The sequence below is a fragment of the Danaus plexippus genome, chromosome Z (genome assembly GCF_018135715.1).
Source record: "Danaus plexippus chromosome Z, MEX_DaPlex, whole genome shotgun sequence".
Classification (NCBI taxonomy): Eukaryota; Metazoa; Arthropoda; class Insecta; order Lepidoptera; family Nymphalidae; genus Danaus; species Danaus plexippus.
In genome coordinates, this window is record NC_083559.1 from 1,876,655 (window position 1) to 1,900,193 (window position 23,539).

Sequence of the window (23,539 nt, forward strand, 5' to 3'; positions counted from 1 at the left end):
TGTTAAATAATATAATAAATGTAATCATCCGATTTCTCCGACTTTTATTAGCAGACAGAGCGCTGAAGTTCTTGTCAATTGGGACACAAAAGATTGCTATCAATTCAAAATGTCTCTGCACCGTCATAGAAGCTGATTGTGAGAGGTGTCGTTCTATCTTTACGAATATCATAGTGAGCCACTTCATATATCTTGTATCGATAAGTGAACTAAACGAGATCTATTGAACGTAGTGGACGGTATCTCGTTATCTCAAAGATATCTGGGACGAAGTGGGAATCATATCTTGATGCACATTCAGCTAAATAGTTGTGTTTGTTCAGTGATTTAATGTTGCGTGATCTTAATGTATGAGGAAGTATGGGATATTTTAATTATAAGGTGAGTTTGTACGTTGTTGCTGTTGTGTCTCTCACTACGAAGAAAATTGTCTGATTTCGTGTGAAATTAAATAGTTCATGTATAAATATGTATTATTTGAAATCTCTCTAAGTTTGCAGAATTATGTACAGAACAAACAATATTTTTTAACAGAACTGGCTTAGCTGGCGTTTGCTTCGAACTCACTTGTACACTTTGGCTGTGAGTGCAGGCTTTAGCAGTAGTTGGCGGACTCCAAGGGAGGCGTTTCTGTATGGAGGTCTTAGTTTTTCGTTAGCGCTAACTGTAGCAGCGGTGCTGATTGCACTGCCGACGGTGTTGCTGCAACTTGCCGTGGGCCAGCTTAGTCAGCAAGATGCTGCGGGAGTGTGGAGAGCGGTTCCATTTTTTAAAGGTGAACGTCAGTTTTTAAAAATTATGATTCTTTCCAAAAGTTCCTTATAAAATGATAAAGCAAAGTTTTAAATATAAAATTTTTTTTTTTTTCAGGCGTTGGTTTTTTACGTTTGTTGATATCTTTTGTGGGCTCCATTTACAGTGTGATTTATGTTGGCATGTGTGCTATTAATTTTTTCTACACCTTAAACAGTACATTTGCCGACTGCATGGAGGTAATAGCGATGGTAGGTTATGCTACTATATCAAATAATTTTTTAAACGTTAAATGAAAAATATAATATCACATATAACAATCAAAGGTTATTTGTAAATATTATAAGTAGTCCACATAAAAATCTTCAGTAGGATTATTAGTACATTTTCATTAATTTATGTTTCCAGGATGATGTTTTACAGGTTGAGAGCGATATTTATGCAACTGCGTGTTCAAAGTAAATATATTGATATGACTTCAATGTAGTTTAAATTTATCAATAAAAAAAAAATTAACTGCGTAATTTTGTTCCAGCGGAACCTTTTTGGCTCCTGTTAATGAGCAACCAGAGTATTACTTAGCTCTGGCATTAATTATTATTGTGCTTTGGACAGTGTTTCCTTTTATGTGAGTAGTGGTTTTAATTTATAGCCCTTTGTTAACACATTTTTTGTTTAACAATACCATCCTATGCTTAAATCATTAGCTATTGAGTGTTCGTGTTTTATTGATTATTTATTTTAATTATACAAACGGACTAGACGTTGTTTATTTCATTCGTTTGTTATTATATTTCATAACAAAGGTCTTTCTTTTCTTTTTTTTGTTAACAACATTAATGAAAATCATTTCAGTTTTTACAATCCAGTAAAATTTATGAAGAGAATATTCTACATTACTGGACCTATAGTTTATTTACTTGGAGTTATTATCGTATCTTTTATCGGCACGACCGAGGGTTTATCGTCCTTTACCGAAAGCGATGATTGGATTAACTTTTTGAGGCCGTACATTTGGTATAGTGCGTTAACTCAGGCTTTGCTTTCCACACAGACAGCTGGAGGCTATCTTATATCGTCCGGCGATTCTCTATACTCCGATACCGACGTTCAGTAGTAAGTATTATCCTTGTAATAAAAATTTAATATTATAATATGTATTGATGATTGTTTTATTTTTCAGTACCTCATTTGTTTTTGTCGGCTTCAATATCGTTTCATGTTGGACTGGAACATTGTTCTGGTTCGCTGTAGGCGGAAGTGATGCCAAAGTCACCAGCAGCGCGGCCGTGCTCGTACAAATACACAAGGTTACCATAGAACGAAATCTAAGCAACGCGTGGCCGATCTTGTTATATTTACTATTATTTATATCGGGCATTATAACAATGGTAAGGAAAGTTACATATTAGATATTGTAAGTCTAAGTAATGTGTGATAAAATGTTGATTTCGTTATATAAGATGATAGACGAATTGTCAAGCAGCTCTTGGTTTTTCAATCAGACTGGATAATACGTGGAATAATTTCAGTGGAACAAATCGCACGCTTCCAGATTACATTCCTGTATCCTTTGTATGATCGTTTCCGCCGCGTGGGCGGGTACAAATGGCGATATTTATCTGTGGGCAGTTCGATTGTGGGCGTTGGAGCCGCTATCGCCGTGCTAGCTTTCGGTCACTCACCGCTCACCCTGCTTGAGGACGTCGTTATGCCCCTCATGATCAGCTTCGCCACCTTGGTTGAGATATCCGCTTTTATATTTATTTATGGTTGGTAAAAGTTAGTATATAAAATCGTTATTATAATTTGCTTCGATTGTATACAAATAAACCTCACATTTTTACAGTCGTAAGAGTGTAACTGAACATAAAAGTTGTACTGATATGGCCGCAATATACACTGAGAAACTTTTCTATATTAGAAACGCGAACTGTATGCTTAGTCCAACTTAGTATCGTCACGCTATATGCGGCGCGATAATAGTTTTTAACTCATAAATCTCCGCACACTATAATATTAACGTAGGTTGGTCTAATGAGAAACGTGAAACTCTTTGTAAGTTGTATGACGCTGCAAATATGGACTATGCGTACTAAACGGATTAGTATGACTTCGGTTATTTTGAGCTCTACTAAGAACCACAAAAGTGTATAAGCGTTGATTATAATTTGCTTTACAGGATGGAAAGTGTTGGTTGAAGATATCGAATTTCTCATTGGATACAATCTTCGCAAGTACTGGGTGTTAGGGTGGTTCGTTGTCATTGGAGTACTTGCACCGTTCACGGCATGGTGGACGGCGGACTGGTTTCTTGACACACCCAACTGGACAGAGCCTCCTTGGGAAGCGACTAGCATAGTTATAACTGCGGGCTTCTCTGTTGTATTATTTTTAATTTGTGCTGCTATATCCATTTCAAAACAAGTCCAATATGATTTCATGGGGGTAAGATATAAATACTTAACATGTTGTTCATTTGTTATGACCTTGCTGTGCGAATTTTTACGTGTTCGTTGAATGCGAAGTGGCTGATTTTCCCTAAACACTATTCTAGGGGCGACCTTGTGTAAAATGAAAATTAACATAAGACTTGCGTTTTGGTCACACTTCCTTGTATCATTTTAAGGAAGTGGATTATTTTGGTTTACAGAAGTTAAAATCGTCATTTACACCTTCGAGGCACTGGGGCCCTCGGGACCCTATAACTCACTACTATTGGCTGGCGCGTCGTGAGGGGAGCCGCGACGTCCCGCAACCGGTGCTCCGCCGTCCGGTCTTAGGAGAGTTTTCAGGAACATCAAGCTTGTCGATCATTATTAGCCCACACGAAGATTTTGCTCACGTAAATAAACGGCGATCGAAATCTGACGATCAGCTCGTTGTGAACAGAAAACAATATACCGCGGAATTGAATCAAATTCAAAGCGTCTTCCAAAGACGTTCAAAATCCTTAGATTGGAACTTCTCGTCTAAAAGTAATATTCAAAATAATGTTTCCATAAAGAAGAGTCATGATTTAGAGAGAAAGACACATCCAAATGAACCGATAGTTATTATAAGGGAGATGAATAATAATACTCTTTCATTAGAATCTTTAGACATTTAAATGTTTTGTGGCAATCGAAGAATACAATTGTATGCAAGATGTTTTTATCTCTAGTCACGTTTTAAAGTATTGATTAGGTACGTCGTTAAATTGTAACGGGAAGTACCTTCATTGATTATAAACAATGTGAAATTAAAGATGGTTGTTCTATAGCGATTTAGATGTTACATAATTAATAAAAACATTCTTATAACATTTTCAATAAGAAACATATCGTGTATGAAAAATATTTCTATAAAATAAGATTATGTTGTGCTCTGTTTAAATATACTTGCATTGGAGAAACGTGCCGGGATACTGTGTTCACTGCAAGTTACCCTTGACATTTCCCATAATCAATACACTTTCATTAATTTGCTCTTGCATTTGTATCTACGTATTCAGATATTAATTATGTATCGCAGAACCGGAACAATCATTGTTATATTGTATTACTAAGTTATTTACAATACAAAAGCAACATCTATAGACACGATATATATATATTTTTTTATTTACAACCTTTTGCGTCTTTAGTTTTTATGTCCCAAAGGAAGGAAGGCTCATAAGGCCTCGAAGTGGTCTACGTGATATTTGTTCCTCTCTTCTGACCTTCCTACAAGAAGATGACTCCGTAACGCCATAAAAGTTTGTCTATCCTTTGTTGCTATATTTTATGCTACTTAAATATTCCACACAAGTTGCTTGTGCGTCACTTAAATGATGTAGTGAAAAATAATTGCTCATTTAGTTGCTTTTTCGTGTGGCATTTGATGTAATTGTTCGGGCCTCTCTCGATATCTATAACGCATTAACAGGATTTTTTTTTTTAATATTTGCAATACACATTGAGACAAACTCTTAAAGAATTATATCTATGAAAATATTAAAATGTGTTTATTTCTTTTTACTATATCTTTTAAAAATCTATATCTGAAAGCGATGTTAAATAAATCTGTAAAGATTTTTAAATGGTATGGAAATCATTTCATTATATCTGTCAAAAAGAACTGCGTTTTTCTCATTTCCTTAAGTAAAATTTTGCAATTAAACATGTACCTAGTATACAAGTTGTAAAATTTTATAGTTTGTATATATAAGGTTAGAGATTGATTAGTTTTAGCGTCCATTTGAATCACGTTAAATTTAGAAACCTGACTTTAAAAAGAACGTAGATGAAGCGGCAAATATTAAATTGGGAAGTATTTTTTTCTCTCGATTGTCATCGTTTTGACAAGTGATCGTAACGAGGTCAACAATGTTTATAATTTACGTAACGTTTAAGCAACCTGTTAGCCATGAAAGGTTTTGGTTACTAATGCAGTTTATAATATCTGTAATAATTTTTTTTATAATATCTACTGCTTTAAAATTAAATATCCGAGCACATTTATAAGATAAGTAGAAATATATTCTTTGTATGAGTATTTATACGGCTTAATTTTATTTCTTTTAAAATGTATGTAACTGTATTCAACTATATATCAACTCGAAAATATTTCAAGAGCAAAGTTCAAAAAACTTTAAGTGATTTTTAAAGACTTTTAGATAGATGAAACTATTTTTAACGACTTGGATGCAGTATGTATATATCTTAATCTATTTAGTTTAAGTAATGAAGTAACGAATATATATTTTACCATTTATTTAAGAGGAAATACTGTATAAATATACTGTACAACTGAAAACCATACCCGGCTTTGAAAGAATAACATATTGAAAATGATGAGCAATGCTAGACAAGAATTGCGCTCGTAGATATTGTAAAGTAAGAATTTAAGTATTTTACGATAGTGTCTCTGTAGGTTATAGTTTATGAGGAGAGATTTTGTAATATATATAATGTTATTGCTGTTAATTCAGTGTGGAAAAAATAATTTGTTTGATGTATATCAAAGATTAAAAATTACCTTTGATCCACGTTAGCTTACTCAGCTTTTTCCGTGAGCTCAGCTGATTCGGGGACAAATAAAAAAGGACTATCATTTTGGTTAATTATTATAAAAGGAGATCTCACTAAAAGCTTTTTGGAGGTCAGACCCGTTGTGTGAATTTTATTAAATAATACGAGCTAAGTAAATGAAAACTATTAATATAAATTTATAACATCATAATTTAAATTTCATTATCTTCCTGTACCTGTTCTTATTTTTGGATTTTAAGAGAGTGCATCATCACAAGGCGAGATTTTAAAAACGAGAAGGTCACATTTGACCGCAGGAACCTTAAGCACCTTAAATGAATCGTATAAAATGAATTTATGACGCATCCCAAAAACTATAGTATGAATAATATTATAATGTATCGAACAAAATTAAAACAAAATTAAATTCATCAAATAGGCACTTGTATAGTGTAATGAAAATTAATTTGCAATCTAATGAAATATGAAGAAAAAATATAATAAATTCTTTAATTGTTTACTCCGTCTATTGACAATTTTTTGGAATATAAAATGAACAGTTATTAAAAAAATTATATGTTTTAATTACGACAATTAACGACAACGATTTATAACAAATTAATTATACTTACATTTATTTCTATCTTATGATTTTTTAAATATACGTATAATAAATAGTATTGTATTCATATCATAAAACAGCATTCAAAACTCTGTAGTAGTCAGCAGAAGCATTGAAATTTGTAAAGAAATTCAATGAGATTTCTGGAATCTGGTTCGTTGGATTGGATTATGGAGGAGTCACAAAGCTACGCCGTCCCTAATTTAATGTGATCGGCAAAACTGGCGGCGTTTGCGCATTCGTGTTTGAAACTGCGTCCGAAGCGGATCGCTTTGCGGTTACGGTCGTGCGCGTTATTGAGAGGCTTAATATTATTGTGTTGTGTACATTCGGTGATGTCCAAGGATAGCCCCAGGCTGGGCAGGCTGGGTGTGTTAGCGCCCGCCGCGCTATCAGCTTGCATGGATGCTTCCGTGTTGGCTGTGCCTGCAGCTGGTGCTATAGTATCGACTGTCCTCAAGGAACTCAGCAAGGCTTTCATGTTAAAAAAGTGAGCACTACCAAATATAATAAAAAAAAAGAAACTAAATTAAGTTTAATACAATATATTGATTTTTTTTTTATAGTTTTGTGCTATATCTCAGAACCTTAATTTCTGTTTGATAAGGATACAAGCGATATGTTTTTCATTATCTTTCAACAAATATATTCTTGTGTTCGCTTTTGGCAATATCTGTTTTTATATTTTGAAATGTAAATGAGCGTTGTGATAAAAATAAACAGGCGCCATAATATGTTGTTGACAACGTATTTACTTAAAAAGCTCATTTCAAAAATATTTATTGAGGATTTATATACAATACGTGTCTTGCTAGAAATGTTTTTAATTAATTACTATAATAATTTTGGAAATATATTTTTCTCATATTTATAACTGCCCGAGCGGATTTGTTCTCGTAATATATATAATAAGAAGGTTAAGTTACTACTTATTATTTAAACTGTTTGCCAGTGCAAGTCTCATCAAAGCCGGTCCCACTGTTTCAGAGGTTAGTCATAACAAAGAGACAGACAGTCAGACAGGAACTGTAACAATTTTTATTTCGGTAACCTGGATACATCCATATGCATTAAATAAAAAGTGGATACTTTAATATTACAAACGGACATTATAATGTTACTTCCTTACATACATAATTTATTGATTAAATTGCAACATTTCTTTTAAATAATTAATATAAATTGAGTCATTCAACCTTCTTCTTCTGAGCAATCGTAAACGTCACTGGCTGGAAACAATTAAAGCCTCATTAGTTTTCTGTTGGCTCGATATCTTATAAGTTCAGTTCATGCTAGAGACAAGATTAATATTTTTATTATTTTTTTTGTTATATATAACGGAACAATTTTATCACAGATAAAAGCTAGCATAACTGTCTTGTTTACTTGGATTAATGATTGCGAAGATGTTGATGGGATATTTTATTATACTTTTCAAACACTGTACTTAAACATGACACGCAATAATTATCTTAATCGAGGTTCCAACATAACTGATTGTGTTCCGTTTGTGGATTATCAAAACTCCATCCGTTTTTTACTCCTCAATGTTCTTTTTTTACTTACACTTGACTTACACTTACTTTGACTTACACGTACTTACGTTTACAGATTTCAATAAATTAGTGGTTAAGGTGTATAAATTAATTGAAAAAATTATTATAAAAAGGAAATCGGTTTAAAAATTCTATGTACTACAGATTCTTTCGCTGCCCTTAAGTATCAAAACAAGTTTAAAAAAGCAGATACACTTAGACCGTGTATTTTCTTGTTTAAATTATGTCAAAACTGTGATCGTGTGATCAAAATCACATCTTTTAAAAAGCTTTAAGAATGAATTCTTTAACATGTAACTTATTAACGTGATCAAATCAATGTAATTTTAGTTTTTAATTTGCTTTGAAATCTAAATATGCTATGCAATATGCAATTCTAAGATTCAAATTCGCAGTAAAATCCATAGGCTTGTTTGTGATGCATAATTTATAAATGACCATACATATTTATTGATTGAACACATCGGTCTATAATCATCACCGTCTGATCGAATCGTCGTTTCATTATTAAATTATTTACTTATTTAAAATGCACTTCAAGAATAGAGACGTTATTAAATTCCATTAATTGCGTATTGATTTTGTCTGAATATCACGGCTATTTACAGTCGTTTAATTTTTCATATTTAACTCTCATCCTTCGATATGACAGTAATATTTTTTGTAACAGCCCTGCGCTGTTGCACAATCATTTAGCTATTACAAAAGCACTGTTTTAAATATTTGCCTTTTTATATTTTATAACAGAAATTTGATCGAATTAAAGTAATATCTAATTAATTATACATATATTATATTTTTACGTAACTCTGAGTGACATAAATTGATATATAACACATGTTCTATGAGTTAAGACATAATGATGTATAAAGTGACGAAATTAAATGATAACGTAAATAGCATACTTCCTAATGTCGTGTAGGTGAGTAAACTCGTGACGAAATTTGAGAGGAAGTGGGGGCGGTATCACAGATCGTTCAATACACAAAACACTACTACCATCACAACTGGCACCGACTTCCTCAAAACTGACCTTATAATATATTTAATATTTGCTATCTATTAAATATTTTGTTAAGGAAGTTATTAGACTAGCGTATTTAAGTACAACGTTAGCGGCATTGCTGGCGGATTAATGTCAATGTGGCACAGATCTTTTATTTTTAACGGCTCTGACTTCTCGGTTGGCAATCTTTTGCAATCCAATCTTATTTTTTATGTTGCGCTAACTGATTAAATGTGTTTTCTTCGTTGAACATGCATGTATTCATGAAACGGATACAGATTTTAATATATTGTATAAATTTAATAATGATCGCAAACGATGTGTATGAATAATGCAAGTAACTGCGAAAATGAAAGAGCGTTTTTTCCTCCGTTCATTAAATTTCAACGATGTCAATGAACTACGTTGATTGCAGGTTCAATCTTCTTATAGCCCCCGGTGTTGCTTCGAAAAATTTGGAAATCAGTTTTTACGGTCAAAATATTTTTTTATATATTTGAAATATGTGTTTCATATAGTTTATTTATTATTATATCATTATATTAATGAAATGTATTAAAATTTACTATGATGTATTAAAAGTATTAAAAAATTTGGTCACAAATATATTATTATCTGTGAATAAATAATCGTTATCTGCGGGCACTTCTTGGCCTTACCGAGTTTATGCTAATTTTACGTATTGACGAATTCTTGATTTTATTGCCCTTTATCAGCAAACAAAAATGTTCATAGAAGTCTTTGGTAGACTTAATGGGTTTTTGAATAAATTAGCGTTTATATTTGATTTCCTATTACAGTGTAAACGTCATACGTACGTATCTTTGACAGGCTTAACAATAAAATTTAATGTCATTTAAAAATAAAATAAAAATATGTAAACAGCTTAATACCTTGAGAAATATTTTTTTTAACGTATGGAATTAGAACAACACTGAAAAAATCCCAGTTAATTTAAAATGATATATCAAATAGCTGTCATTTTAACGAAGTAGCTCAACAGAAACAATATCCCTTCACCATGATCACCCTCCACAATTAGTTCACAAGAAAGACGAGTTTACTCATTACCACGCCTGTTCAGTGTATTTAGTACGTGTTGACGAAAACTCAACACCGATACGTTTTATGGTTACACGTACGCAACACGTATTTTGATTTTATCTACTAAGAACAGTTTTGCTATCATTATTATAATAGCAATGATGGAGGCAAATTACTCATAACTATTTTTTTAACGACCCATTTTGTACAAGTATTGCATTTAACACATTCAAGCTTTCTTATTTTGAACATATTATTGTTTTACTTTGATAATGAGTTTATCATCTTAAGTATTTGTACTTACCATCCTGTGAATAGAAGACCAGTTCCTATGAGAAAACGTGCAAAACAGTATAGTTCAACGTGACGAGTATAATTCCAAGATATTTATAAATAATATAAAGAAATTATTTGTTTTTTTTTTGTTAAAATAATATTCAGTTTAGCTCAAACTTTGACTAGGTCGCTGAGGTTGAAATTGTGAGAACTATAACTTTATTCAAAACATACGAATCAATATTGTCCAAGGACGGGCATAAAAACTTTTCGTTATGAAATTTTTATATCGACAAGTCCTTATGAAGTCTCGTAACACGTTTCGGATAATTGCACCGCAATTCCCTGACAAGTGGTACGTTCAGCGCCAGTAGCTAGCTCTTAACGAGACGCTAATTCCTCGATGGCTGCGATGAAAGAATATTTTTGTTTAAGTATTGACCCATAAATGGGAATTTTAATCCACAAAATAATATAAGTTGCATTGTAGACTTTTTATGATTCAATTGATGTAATTTGATTTTGGTTTTAAAGGTACTTTTTAATAATTCCCAAAAGTACGGAAACGCTTATTCTGTGTGCACGGAGAATATATATTTTTTTTAATTTATGAATCATGAATTTTATGTTTTTTATTTAAATATCACATTTGTTTAGCGGTCTAATTACGTAAATATCCACAGAGGCTAAAGGCTTACTGCAAACATGTATTATTCAATAATATGAAATTTAATATATGCCCTTTGCCTAAACTTAATACAAAATATTATTCCGTTGCATGCTTCCGGTCGCAAGGCAGTGAGTCGCCTGACCGGTTTGGAGAGAGATCCTCATTTTTGCTGAACATGATCAAATATATATTTAAATCACAAAATTTATTAGAAACAACATTTATCACTCTCATTAGAGAAACATAAAATCTTTGTGACTGAACGTTAGAGGACATAAATGTGTTGGAGTAAAAATTTAGGACGAAATTCCTGTTAAACGAAACGCCAGCTATAATATACCGAAGCTCGAGTCATTAAAATCGCATGAGGCTTGTTCTAAGAAACAGATAAACTTACAAGTTACAACCTTCGAACCTATAATTTGTGAGTAAAATGACTATCTCTGGGAAAACCACTTCAAAATACTCCATTCATTAAAAACCGAATTCTATACAAGATAAAAAACACTACGCCAAAGCTCGATGCCGTTAAGTAGAACGAGGAAAGGCAGCTATTATTTTATATAAATTATAATTTGCCATTATTGCCATTTCTACTAGGAAGTTACAAGTTACACGGCTGCAATTTACTACGCTGACGTAAATACATATAAGATGGGTAATTTTCATCGAGTAATCCGGTCTTTGCATTTATTATTGAAAACATGTTTTCTACTGAAGTTCAGTACAGTATTGGTTGGTAGTGACTAATGTATCTGTTGTTTTGTTCCAGATGGTTCCACGGCGTGATGTCAGCTAAGGAAGCCGAGCATCTGATGATGGAGAAGGGTCGGAACGGGTCGTTTCTGGTGCGAGAGTCCCAGGCTCACCCTGGCGAGTACGTGCTGTCTGTTCGCGTGCGAGGTCGGGTCAGTCATGTTATGATCAGGAAACAGGTTAGTGTCTCAATCCCTAAAAGGAAACAATATTATAATACCATTAATGTTTTTTGTTAAGTTTTAACTTATTCAAAGTTCAATCAACGCCAATATTAAGATTTATTTATTTATTTTTTTGTAAGATGCTAATTTCGATTTTATTACCGATTCTATTCAACAAGAAGCGGACATAGTGATATTGATAAACAATAGTTATATAAAACATCATTCTTTACTGCAAGTCTCTCTTGGAATCGCGTGCAATTGTAATTTCGTACTAGTGACACAACGAGGGAAATACTACAGTATTAGAGAAAACAAAACCGTTAATCTTCACGAAGGATACTAATAAAATTGTTACGAGCAATGAAATAATTATAAAATATATAAAAAAAAGAATAGAACAGTTAAAAAATATTATAAAAATTTGATAATTACATATTTAATGTTATGAAACGAAAATTAAATATGTAATTTTGAATTATTGAACTTTATTTTTTTTATCAGAAAGCTCATAATATCAATTATTATAATTTAATAGGGCTGTGAAATAAAAATGTTCGAACTGTTTTTAAATGTTCTTGGTTCATAACATTAATCTTATTGTTATTGATATAATCTGTTATAAAACTACATACGTAGGTATAACATTTTTTGCTCATTACAAATATATGATTTAGTTACACCTACGTACTATTGAACAAGTTTTAGAACACTTTTTGTTGATACGGATTTTGTTTTGGTTTACCATTTTACCATCGGTTTAACGTGATGATATTAGAATCTTTAAGCTTAATGTATTAAATTATCACGTGATAAACAAATAAATTGCAAAACAATAAAGTACCTATTCAGAAATATTTCATATCTGGTCTCTTAGCGTGAATACTAGAACAGTTACAACTAATGTTTTAAAATGTATCGTAATTGTACTTAAGGCGGATTATTTTAACTCGCATTTTTCAGAATCATATTCTTTGTCAGGTGCGACGTGTATGGGAATTGTATTCGGGATTGTATTGTATATTGACTTATATGGACAATCGTTTTGCTAAGTTCATCGATAACGAAATCAAGGCAGTGTAGGATGCAGTGCGTGGGAGATTGCGAGATTTCTCATATAATAACCATTTTATCAACTTAGATTGCTTAATGAGGCAACAGAAATTAATACGATATTACACGATTTTTAAATATATGAAAGTAATCTAGATAGGGATCTATATAACGCCTCCGTATACTGTTTTTCCTTCAATACAAAAGTGATTGATAATTGGAAGAAGACGGTGCGTTACATTTATGAAATGAGAAGAATGTTATGGTTGTAATTTATTGTTTTGTTTGTTAAGTGATAGAGTCGTTTCCTTGAAAACGTTTCAGACTTCTCATTAATTAAATAGACTCATTCATATTCTACTACAGGACTTGCTACGATCTTATTAACTAAAAAAAATAAATAATATCAATGAGTATACATTTAAATAAACATAACATTACTTCGTTTTTTAACATTAATATATAACTAGCGATTTGTGAAACACATTGAACAATATTCAAGAAATTTTCTTGTCTTCTAAACAAATTATTACCGTTGTATTATTAAGAAGTTGGTCTTAACGATAACTAGTAATTAAAGGAAATATTGATGTGATAAATTATAAGAAACTATATACGGATCAAATATAAAGATCACATTTTTATTTAAAAATACACACATGCAGATTTGCCTAACAAAAAATCATTTGCCGATAAAATTAAAGTTAATTTGTCTTAAAGCATCGAACTTGGCAGCTGTCACTAATATTATTATCACATTATTCAATAAAAAAATCAGATGTAGAGGAACTTTTATGTAACTTGATATTAAATAATACGCGCAGGTAATAAAAATTGTAATTTATAAATATATTGCACAGATATGCATGATATAAAGTCCGCCTATTTGAAATGCAACTGATTGTTGACAAGGAAACGAATTATTCAATGAACATTTTAATTATGTTTGAATAAATAGTCTTTTTCGAAACCGTCCTACCTGACTCCTTAGTGATTAGAATGACTTGAGATGTATGATTCTTCTTAAGTAATCTCTTTTTTCTGAAGGTTTATTATCTGTTTGAAGTTCAATTTTAATAAAACTTTATTCATACCAAATTAGCTTATTAATATTATATGCGAAATGGCTATTTCATAATATGTTAGGTATTGAGAACGTTTTTTAATGTATTACACAGTGCTATAGGATATCACATAGAGTTCGCATAAGTCAACTCCAATCAAATAAAACAAGAGAATTATATAATGCAGTTCAATATATAATTTATGTAAAGAAATCTTTACTTACCATCAGTTCAAGCCATATAAGTCTTAGCTTGATTTGGTAGACCAATCTCTAATTCTTAGAAGTTACAACTCACAGTGAGTCAATAGCTATTAGTGACTAACTGCGGTCCTTCTGGTAATATTGCTTTAATATTCTACGTTTCCAGTCATATTTGGAAAGCGTGTTAATTTTCCTATGCAACGATTCCATTCCACCACAACCTTATTTTCATTCCAGCTGCAGAATATGAAACGTAACAATCATTTCCTTACCTTTCTCATATGTTCCATATTTATAGTTAGTCATTCACATTTAATATTCATATGATATAAATTTTAAGGAAAAAAAATACTTTCAGCATATAAGTAATACATAAGTTAGGTACGTTTTATACTTTTACGTAATTTACGTACGTTTTACACGGTGAGTGGCGTGTTCAACGTAAAGAAAAATTAATGCATTTTTTTATTATTTTGTAATTAAGTTACGACAATCGATGGGAAAATTGTAAAACCCAGCTGTATGTTGTGATCAATTACGTCCATATGTACTAGGAGAGTTCTACTTTAGAACATAAAATGTTTCAAAGTTTGCTTTAGTTTGTAAATAATGAGTATGATTAGTATTGATCGACTTCGCTTATTAGTTAATGTACATGCTTAGCTTTTATTTATCAAATTGGTAGATGCCAGAAAATTTTTGCTAACAACATATTTTGAAACTTTCATGAAGTAATTGGTAATATTGTATTAATTGACACTGTTTTGCATCAAGTACCTTTATGTTGATATATTGTTCAAATAATATAGACAACTTAAGACATTAATCAAGTAATTTTACTGTTAATACAATTCATAATATATAACAAATATGTTTACAGTGAATAAATTTCAGCAATACATATTACTGGCTTGTCCGAGTACATAATACACGGTACTCGCGTTAATATGGAATATATAAAAACCTATTGATTTTTAATGTATATTGCCTTGTTATTTCTTAACATGATAGAATAACATGTTTGAATTACTTACATTTTTATAAAACACGTGTTGTTATTATATTTAAAATATATATGTATGTAATAATTGTACGTAATGTTATGTAATACTCAGGTTACAAACAATGTTAATTTTATCTCTAGATTAAATTTATATTTTATTCAACATCGTAAATAAATATGATTCGGGAAAATTTGGTGAAACTATACTTCTATCAATTTATGTTTTCCTGATAGAAAATTTAAGGATAAGACTTATTCCTACCTATTGTGATTTATCAATTCTAAATAATTTTTTTTTACCAACTTAATCGAATGATCGATTTTTCCTTACCCTTAATGCTGGCAGCATTTGATTTTATTTTCAAATTTTCAATTTCCTCAAATGCGCTTGGAGTTATTGAATATGACATTAATTTATGTATTTTTAATACAGGATGTAGGTAAAATAAACACAATCTACTGATTACTGACAACTAAGTAATAATTTCTTTAGATTTATGGGACTCTAAGATAATATTGTTAGCAACGTAATATGTACTATCTATGAATCTTATGTATTCCTGGTAGTCAATATGAGTCCAGTTGCACTTTTATATATTTGCAGTTTCCTCTCAAAGAATTTTTTGGTTGTGTCTTAATAATAAAATTATAAAAATTAGGTTTCTTTGGACATTTTTTTTTAATATTTAATGAAGATAAATCAACGTGAAATTAAAAATTTCAATACTTTCAATAATTTCCTTTCATAGTTGTATTAAAAATACGAAGGGCAATTTTCTTTGTAACAAGATAGGGTAGAGGTTGTAAAATAATTATCAATAAAGACGTAAACTACCTATAAATGACCGAAACTTGATTTTAGTTTTTTTTATACGTAAATAAATACATAAAAATGAAATTCAAAATAAAAATGTCGATAATTAATTTTTTTTTTTGATATATTATGGAAAACAAAACCAAAAATAAATAGCTTTAATAAATTTTAAAGTCAAACTTAAGGGTTTTTTTGTAAATTGTATGTGTGTTTATCCTAAATGCATACGGCGCTCCGAAGTGCAACGCTCCTACTAGGAGTCCAGCAATGTGTAGGAGTTGTAAGTTATCACTTAACATGCAGCAAACCGGGACAAATACATATCGTCTAGATTTTATATAGTCCACGGGTGCATATTATAAAGATAAAAGAAACGTGCGGAAAGTTTTAGTTCATTTATACAATTTTGTACAAAAAATTAGCATTCGTTTATAAATTTAATATTATAATAACAACAAGGAGTTGATTAATAACGAATATTTCCTGATGAATATTCGTTTTGTTGTTTTTTTTTATTGTTTTCTAAATAAAAAAAAATATTACAAGAGCAAAACTTTATTACTATGTCATTTAACGTGACTTGCGTTTTACATAAAATCTTAATTAAGTAAAGATAGTTAAAATTGCAACAAAATAAAATGCATTGTATTGCATTGCATTATCATCTATCTATCTATAGTAGCGTCACTTCATTGTATTGCAAATGTACCAGGAGTACAGAAGTTAAGAGAGGTAAATCATGACATGCGCGATAAGTCTGGATAGAAAGCTATATAGGTAGGTCATTAGTGCACTCAGCATGACCTAACTTCACTCGATAGTTTAGGTGCGAAGTTGTGTCATGCATTCGCAGATTGCATATATTGCATCAATTCTACTAGGAGACCATATCAGCCGTGGAGCTAAAATGTCGAGTGATTGGTCAATCTACGAACGTGAATATAGGAAATGCATTGTGCATCTGCGCAAATTTGATGTGCGCCGCTTTAAATAGCCGTCAGTAGGCGAAATGGTGTTAGCTGAAGATAGGGCATTCGTTTTATCTAGAGTGACTTAAATACTAATAAGGTGAGTTAAAAATCTATCGATTGTTAAGGAAATGTGAGTGAACTCGATGGCAGGCTGTTACTCACTAAGTAATGGAAGGTTACAACGTTGTTTTAGCAGGCATATATGAACGTAAAAGGGGGGTCGCATCTAAATATGACATTATCGATTTTAGTGTACAAAATTACTAGAATACAATAACTTCATAATATTTCCCCTCAATATTTTATTTAAGTTTGTAAAGATAAATCATTACTTATGGCAGCCGGATGTTTTTAAAAGAAAATAAGTCAACCGCTTTGACATTAAAATTACAATACATAGATGAAATAAATTAATTATAAGTTCTTAAACACGACGCTTCTAATTCAACTGCAAAATCCGCTTCAGATTCTACAGTGACGTGTTTTTAAAAGCATGTTAATTCTTGATTTTATGTCTTAGTTATAGTTGTAAACAAGTATACTAATAAAGTATCTAGGTTGTTAGTTTGTATACTGAATGAACTATGGATGTTCTTATGTTTAATTGCGTCGAAACCATCAATAAATCGACTATAGTGAAGGAAGTCTATTTATCATATAACATTTGTCAAGGTAAAATATATACCACGTAATCTTCTTTAAAGTAATTTAATATAATTCACTACCATGATATGAACAATTTTACAATTAGTAATATATCAAACGACATAACAACTCCTTATATAAACAGCGACTCAATGCACTTGTTGATGTACGTACAACATAGGTTCTTTTATACAGATGTAGTTAGGTACACTGATTTGTGCGTTCTAGTAACGTCCTATTTTAAAGTAATATTGCGAAATATACGATAATACAAAAGTTATAACCAATAATTTTAAAGATAAGATTATATATTGCTATCATTAATGCAAAAGGGCATAAGTTAATTGATATCCACTTATGTAAATTGGAGTATAATTTAGGGCTTACTGATAAGAGAATTTAAGTCAATGATACTAGTTACATAAATATATATAGAGGGTACTTTGGTATATTCAATTAACCTAATCTCATTAATTTCTACGTTATATATATGTAAATATATTATGTATAATTCATTCGCAGCAAAACAAATACGACGTAGGCAGCGGTGAGCAGTTCGATGATCTGGTGGGTCTGATAGAACATTTCCGATCCTATCCCATGATAGAGACCTCTGGTGACGTTCTACGTCTTCTGCAGCCTGTCAGCGGAACCTGTCTCCGCGTGCATGATATCGATCAAAAAGTACAGGTTAATATTATGTCATAAAATTTTATATCTTATAAATTTTATTAAATACGGCATAAAAGTAATGTCCATAGTTTGATATTGATTGTGATGTACCAATGACTTTGTTCCATACTTCTTAATATATCGAAATTTAATTATAGCAAATGGATGATTTCCAAAAACCCGATCAGAGAAACGGTTTCGACGGTGAATTTCAATCGTTGAAGATGGTTGAGGACATGCACGTTTTTACAACGACCGAAGGCATGAAGGCGGAAAATTTTAATAAAAACAGATATCGAAACATTTTACCTTGTAAGTATAAGTCCTGGTTTGATAATGATGTATATCACTAATGCATGTAAGTTATTACAAATAAGTAATTAAATGAGGTAACTACATTTTATGCTTGTATGTGATTATGTTTGGCAGCGAAATCATTACAAAAAATTGACATTACACAACAATGTGTCGTATGTTTTTTATGGTCTGACTGAAGAAAATTGTTTCTTGATTTATTTGGTAAGATGTAATGTTTCTTAATTTTCAGATGACCAGACGCGTGTGTTACTGCGTGGACGCGACGGTCGCACAGAGTCAGATTACATTAATGCTAACTTCATTCGCTCGTCCAGGCTGAGCGATTCCTCCAGCTCAGTACAATCCTCCAACGAGAGTCTGAACAGTGTCAATTGTACGTATCATATCAATTTTATCGCCTTTCAAAGTAACGTTATCAGTCAGTAACGTTCAAACTAAGTTGCTTCTGCATCAATGTCAAGCATATCCTTAGTCATTTATTGAAAGAAAAAAATTTTCTTCCCATTACCTTTTGCTCCAATTTATACTTTTATTTTGTTGAATGCGTAAGAGAATGAGCATCTCAGAATAAACTAGTCAGTTTAGATAACACAAGTTCAAACCAATACACAATGTTCGTATAGGTTTACCTACTGCGTCTAGGAATATTACCTTCGTCGTCTCATACCTCGCCACGTTAATGTCATACAAATGAAGTCAACTATTCTATGGCATGCATGAACCACATCTAAATAATTTAAACACCAGTGCCTGTAATCACGTAGTCCTTTATTTATATCGGATCTTATTTATATTGACAGAATGACTTTGTGATGCCATACGCTGTTTATATTTCTGTTTCCGTGAAGGCCATTATTATTTTTATATAAAATACCTATTATGCATCACACTGTTCACATACCTACATATAACTTTATAAATGTATGTATTTATTATTAAGTATTTTTATATTCTACGAAGTAATTTATATTTCAGCTTTAATCCTTGGTATTGACCCAAAGAGAACAGTTCCGCTAGTCACCAAATCCCTATCGGAAGAGGCGCTGAGGGATGTTAAAAAGAGTATTAAATTGGACAGAATTAACAGAAATATTTACAGAAATATAGGTAAGTCAACCAAATCACTGAGCTCTCTTCCCAGATGACTAAGTGTTAATATTCAATTATATTTTTATAATAATTAAACTTTTAGTGAAAGAGAAAATATACATCGCAAGTCAGGGTTGTCTCTCAAATACTGTAGACGATTTCTGGAGAATGCTATGGCAAGAGGACGTCAGGGTTATAGCAATGATCACAAACGAATTTGAAAAGGGAAAGGTATGGTTTGTTCCTAACATTGAATTATGTTATAGTTAATCCTCAGATATATAATGTTCACAAAATTATTTATACAATAACTATTTTGATAATTAAAAATTACAGAAAAAATGCGAGCGTTACTGGCCAGCATCAGGCCAAGAGGAGCGTTACGATGAGCTGATTGTAAAATCAATTTCTGAGACCTGCTACGAAGACTATACTTTGAGAGAATTTGATGTAAGCGATAAAAACATCTGCAGGACCATCTATCAGTACCAATATACGGTAAATGTTTATTGTATTTAAAGAAATATTACAATTATTTAAAGAATAATCCATCAATGTTTTTGAACTTAAGTATAATTTATATGGATGCGTCTAATTCTATTAGAAATATAATTTTAGTAAAGGAAAATATCTGTCAGGAGATCAATTTTACTTATTTTGGGTACTTAGTTGAGTATTATTTTTATAATTTTGTAGTAGTTTATATACTTCAATAAACTTTCATTTTAAATTTATGAATTATTTGAGTATATCACATTAATGGGAATTTTAGGTGACAAATAGATTGTCTTCTACTTTCGTTATCTACTATGCTGTCTACAATAAAAGTATATAGTAATATATACAACTGCTCTTGAAAATAATTACACTTAGATTAGTACAGAGTGTTTAAACATATTTTTGTTCCATAAATCTTTCTGTTTATCACCATGTTTTATAAATCTTAAATTACTTAAGTGTAATGTTAGATATTAAGTGTTACTTGCATCGCTGACGTCACGTAGAAACTTATTGATTGTTTAGTAAAAGGTACATTGACATGGATACGAACATACAAGCAAAAAAGACAATTATGTATACCGTGTGAAAGCCTTTGTATAAAATTGTAAGACGTTTGAGAATAAATGGCGATGCAAAGTATTGTTAAACTGAAACTTGTAATGATTTTATAGTCATAATTTATTAGATAGACTCTTTAAAGTACAAAAAAGATCTACTCCAAATGCTAATATCAACATTTTAATTATAAATATATGATACAATTTCATTGACTTACGCAATAATGCAATGACAAAACAATGTTTTTGAAACCAAAACCTATGTTATTGCTTTAAAAATTACTTGATATAAATTCTTTAATAGATCATCATAGTACCTATAATCTGTCCGCGAAGAAGATTGCAAGACATAGTATAACAAAGATTATTGAATATTAATTACTTGCTTACATTATCAGACGTTTTTATAGGGAAAACGAATGGCTAATACAATACGTAAAATCCTTAAAGAAAACCTATTTACCTATATTAAAATTCCCCTTCAAACAGTGTTGGCCTGATCACGGCACACCAGCTGAACCTGAGGGGGTGCTTTCGTTCATGGAAGATATTAATAGGAAGATGTATCAAATATCCCAACAAAAGGACGCACCGGAACAGGTATTCCACGATTAACTTTTCTATTTCAAGAGGCTTTATGCTGTGGTCCTCCAAATTCCTTCGTATAGAATATAATAGTATAAATAGTTTATATATTTTGTTTAGTTTTCTATCTCAATTAATATTCAGGGACGAAGAGTTTGTGCAACATGTTTCTTTTTAATAAAACCCTCATTATAGAGCAATGAGTAATTTTTTTTGTTGTATCTTCTATACTTTACTGTTTTGTTCATTTTTCATAAGCTGTTTCTTCATTTTGTGCATTTTAATGAATAGCTATGCTTTCGTTCCAACAATGACGGGGTTGGAGTTTTGTAAGACAGTTTTTCATTTCTTTACTTTAATTACTAAAACATAGAATCTTGTATATAAACAAAATTTTCTCTTTCCATTCTCTTACCTTCATTTAATGATTTAGAAGGATGAAAATTATAATTTAGGCGTATTTGCTAGCCAATAATTTGGGTATTAAGTTTGTACCCTGTATAAGACATTTAAGAATATTATTTAGGGAATAAAATCTTGTAATCGCCAAAATCCACTGATTGAGATTATTATTCTTCACTGACTTGTCATAATTTGCTGTTATACACAAATAGTTTACTAAACTATATTTTTTTATATCTGAATAATAGTGATTATGACTTGATAAACGTCTGTTTCAGAATGTGTTGTGTGTGCACTGCTCAGCTGGAGTTGGAAGAACTGGAACGTTCATAGTGTTAGACATGCTTATTGATAAAATAAAGCAAACTGGTTAGTATTTATATAATTTACAATGTGCGAATCTTTGCTATTTAATATGGAATGTTGAAGCTATGGGCGAATTATTCTATTACAATTAAGTAGTATCATAAGTGGCAATTAGATGCATACTGCGAATTTTTGATGATTTTAACAAAGCCATTATAATGTAAAGCGATTTTCTATTCGTGCAGGTTGTAAATAAATATATTTTGACAGGTTTTAACTGCGAAATAGACGTCCATAGCACGGTGAAGTTGGTGCGAGCTCAACGAAGTGGCATGGTTCAGAATAAGGCGCAGTACAGATTCATTTATCTCGCATTGCAAAGTTACATAGATAATAATAATAAAGTTAAATTAAAAAGGAAAGTAATTCTGTTACCATTCTTACGAAACATGGTTTTTTAATATGTATGCGTGAGAATGATCTTAACATTCTTGTTTTTAGAATGATAATTCTAATCTTATGTATTTTAAATACATTAAAACACAGGATAACCTTCACTTCCTATGCTATTTTCTGTGCATTGGCTGCGGGTCATTTCACATTATAAGGTACATATGTAAGCACGAGTAAGGAATCAAATTTCACAAGTCATTACTTGTTATCTCGTCTGCGTTAATACCGTAGAATGTAATGTCCCATTAAAATATTAAAAAGTTTACCAAAGTCCATTGTATTAAAGACTAAACTTTATCTATTTTATAAAGATTGTTATTGTAATGTCTTATATAAAATATTTTGTAGATGTAAGCACTAATTTATCTTTAAAATTATCACAACATTAAAAGCTTATAAATGTATATTAATTATTTCATTTTCTTACACCTGTATGATATGTGATGGTTTTGTTGTTGTTAGTAATTCTCCATTTAAAAATGATATATTTCTAATATGTGTTTTTGTTATGTGCTTATAGGTGGTAATTGTAGATAGAAAGATCTCTGAGTTACTGAAATAATTCCGACCTTACCTCACCTTTAAAGGATTTCGGCGTTGTATTGGTATATAAATGAGTTATGTTATAAGTGTTAAATCCGGAAGTTTTGGTCTTTTTATTTTAACGTCGCATATAAAACTTAGAGGCGATCAGTTGTGTTCACCTTAGTTGTTGATGTATAGAGCTTTGTCTACTCTTCTTATTACGAGGTCGTTTTGGGGCCTCAATAAATTTAAGTCTATTTTAAGTGTTTCTTGGCTAATCGTAACTACCTGCGATACCACATGCCATACGTTCGTTAGTCAGTCTTGAAACAAATACAATAAATATTGCATTTAACAAAAATGATAGAAAATCTATGCAATATTAGGCATCGGCGATATGACGTAACATTGGAGGTATCAATAGTGTTAAGGTTCAGTGATAAAATCAACTCGCCACAAAAAATCTAATAAGGCTTTAATTTATCGCTATAAGCAATTATTACTGTATGGTTGTTTAATTTGTGGCTGGTTTACGATTAC

The 23,539-nt window shown here is 31.1% G+C and overlaps 2 protein-coding genes across 2 annotated transcripts; both read left to right on the plus strand.

The window, feature by feature from the left end:
- Positions 1-241: 241 nt before the first annotated feature.
- On the plus strand, positions 242-4,339 carry LOC116777762 (sodium-dependent neutral amino acid transporter B(0)AT1-like). The gene is made up of 10 exons (XM_032671469.2): positions 242-381; positions 535-775; positions 871-1,004; positions 1,162-1,211; positions 1,289-1,381; positions 1,609-1,869; positions 1,937-2,144; positions 2,309-2,525; positions 2,936-3,201; positions 3,407-4,339. Exons 1-10 carry the CDS (start codon positions 361-363, stop codon positions 3,860-3,862), a joined length of 1,947 nt encoding a protein of 648 aa, XP_032527360.2. The 5' UTR covers positions 242-360; the 3' UTR covers positions 3,863-4,339.
- Positions 4,340-6,617: 2,278 nt separating this feature from the next.
- Positions 6,618-22,878, plus strand: LOC116777747 (tyrosine-protein phosphatase corkscrew-like). The gene is made up of 11 exons (XM_032671447.2): positions 6,618-6,856; positions 11,691-11,853; positions 18,114-18,281; positions 18,422-18,575; positions 18,811-18,954; positions 19,557-19,688; positions 19,774-19,901; positions 20,007-20,168; positions 21,218-21,328; positions 21,994-22,084; positions 22,292-22,878. Exons 1-11 carry the CDS (start codon positions 6,702-6,704, stop codon positions 22,480-22,482), a joined length of 1,599 nt encoding a protein of 532 aa, XP_032527338.2. The 5' UTR covers positions 6,618-6,701; the 3' UTR covers positions 22,483-22,878.
- The last annotated feature ends 661 nt before the right edge of the window (positions 22,879-23,539 follow it).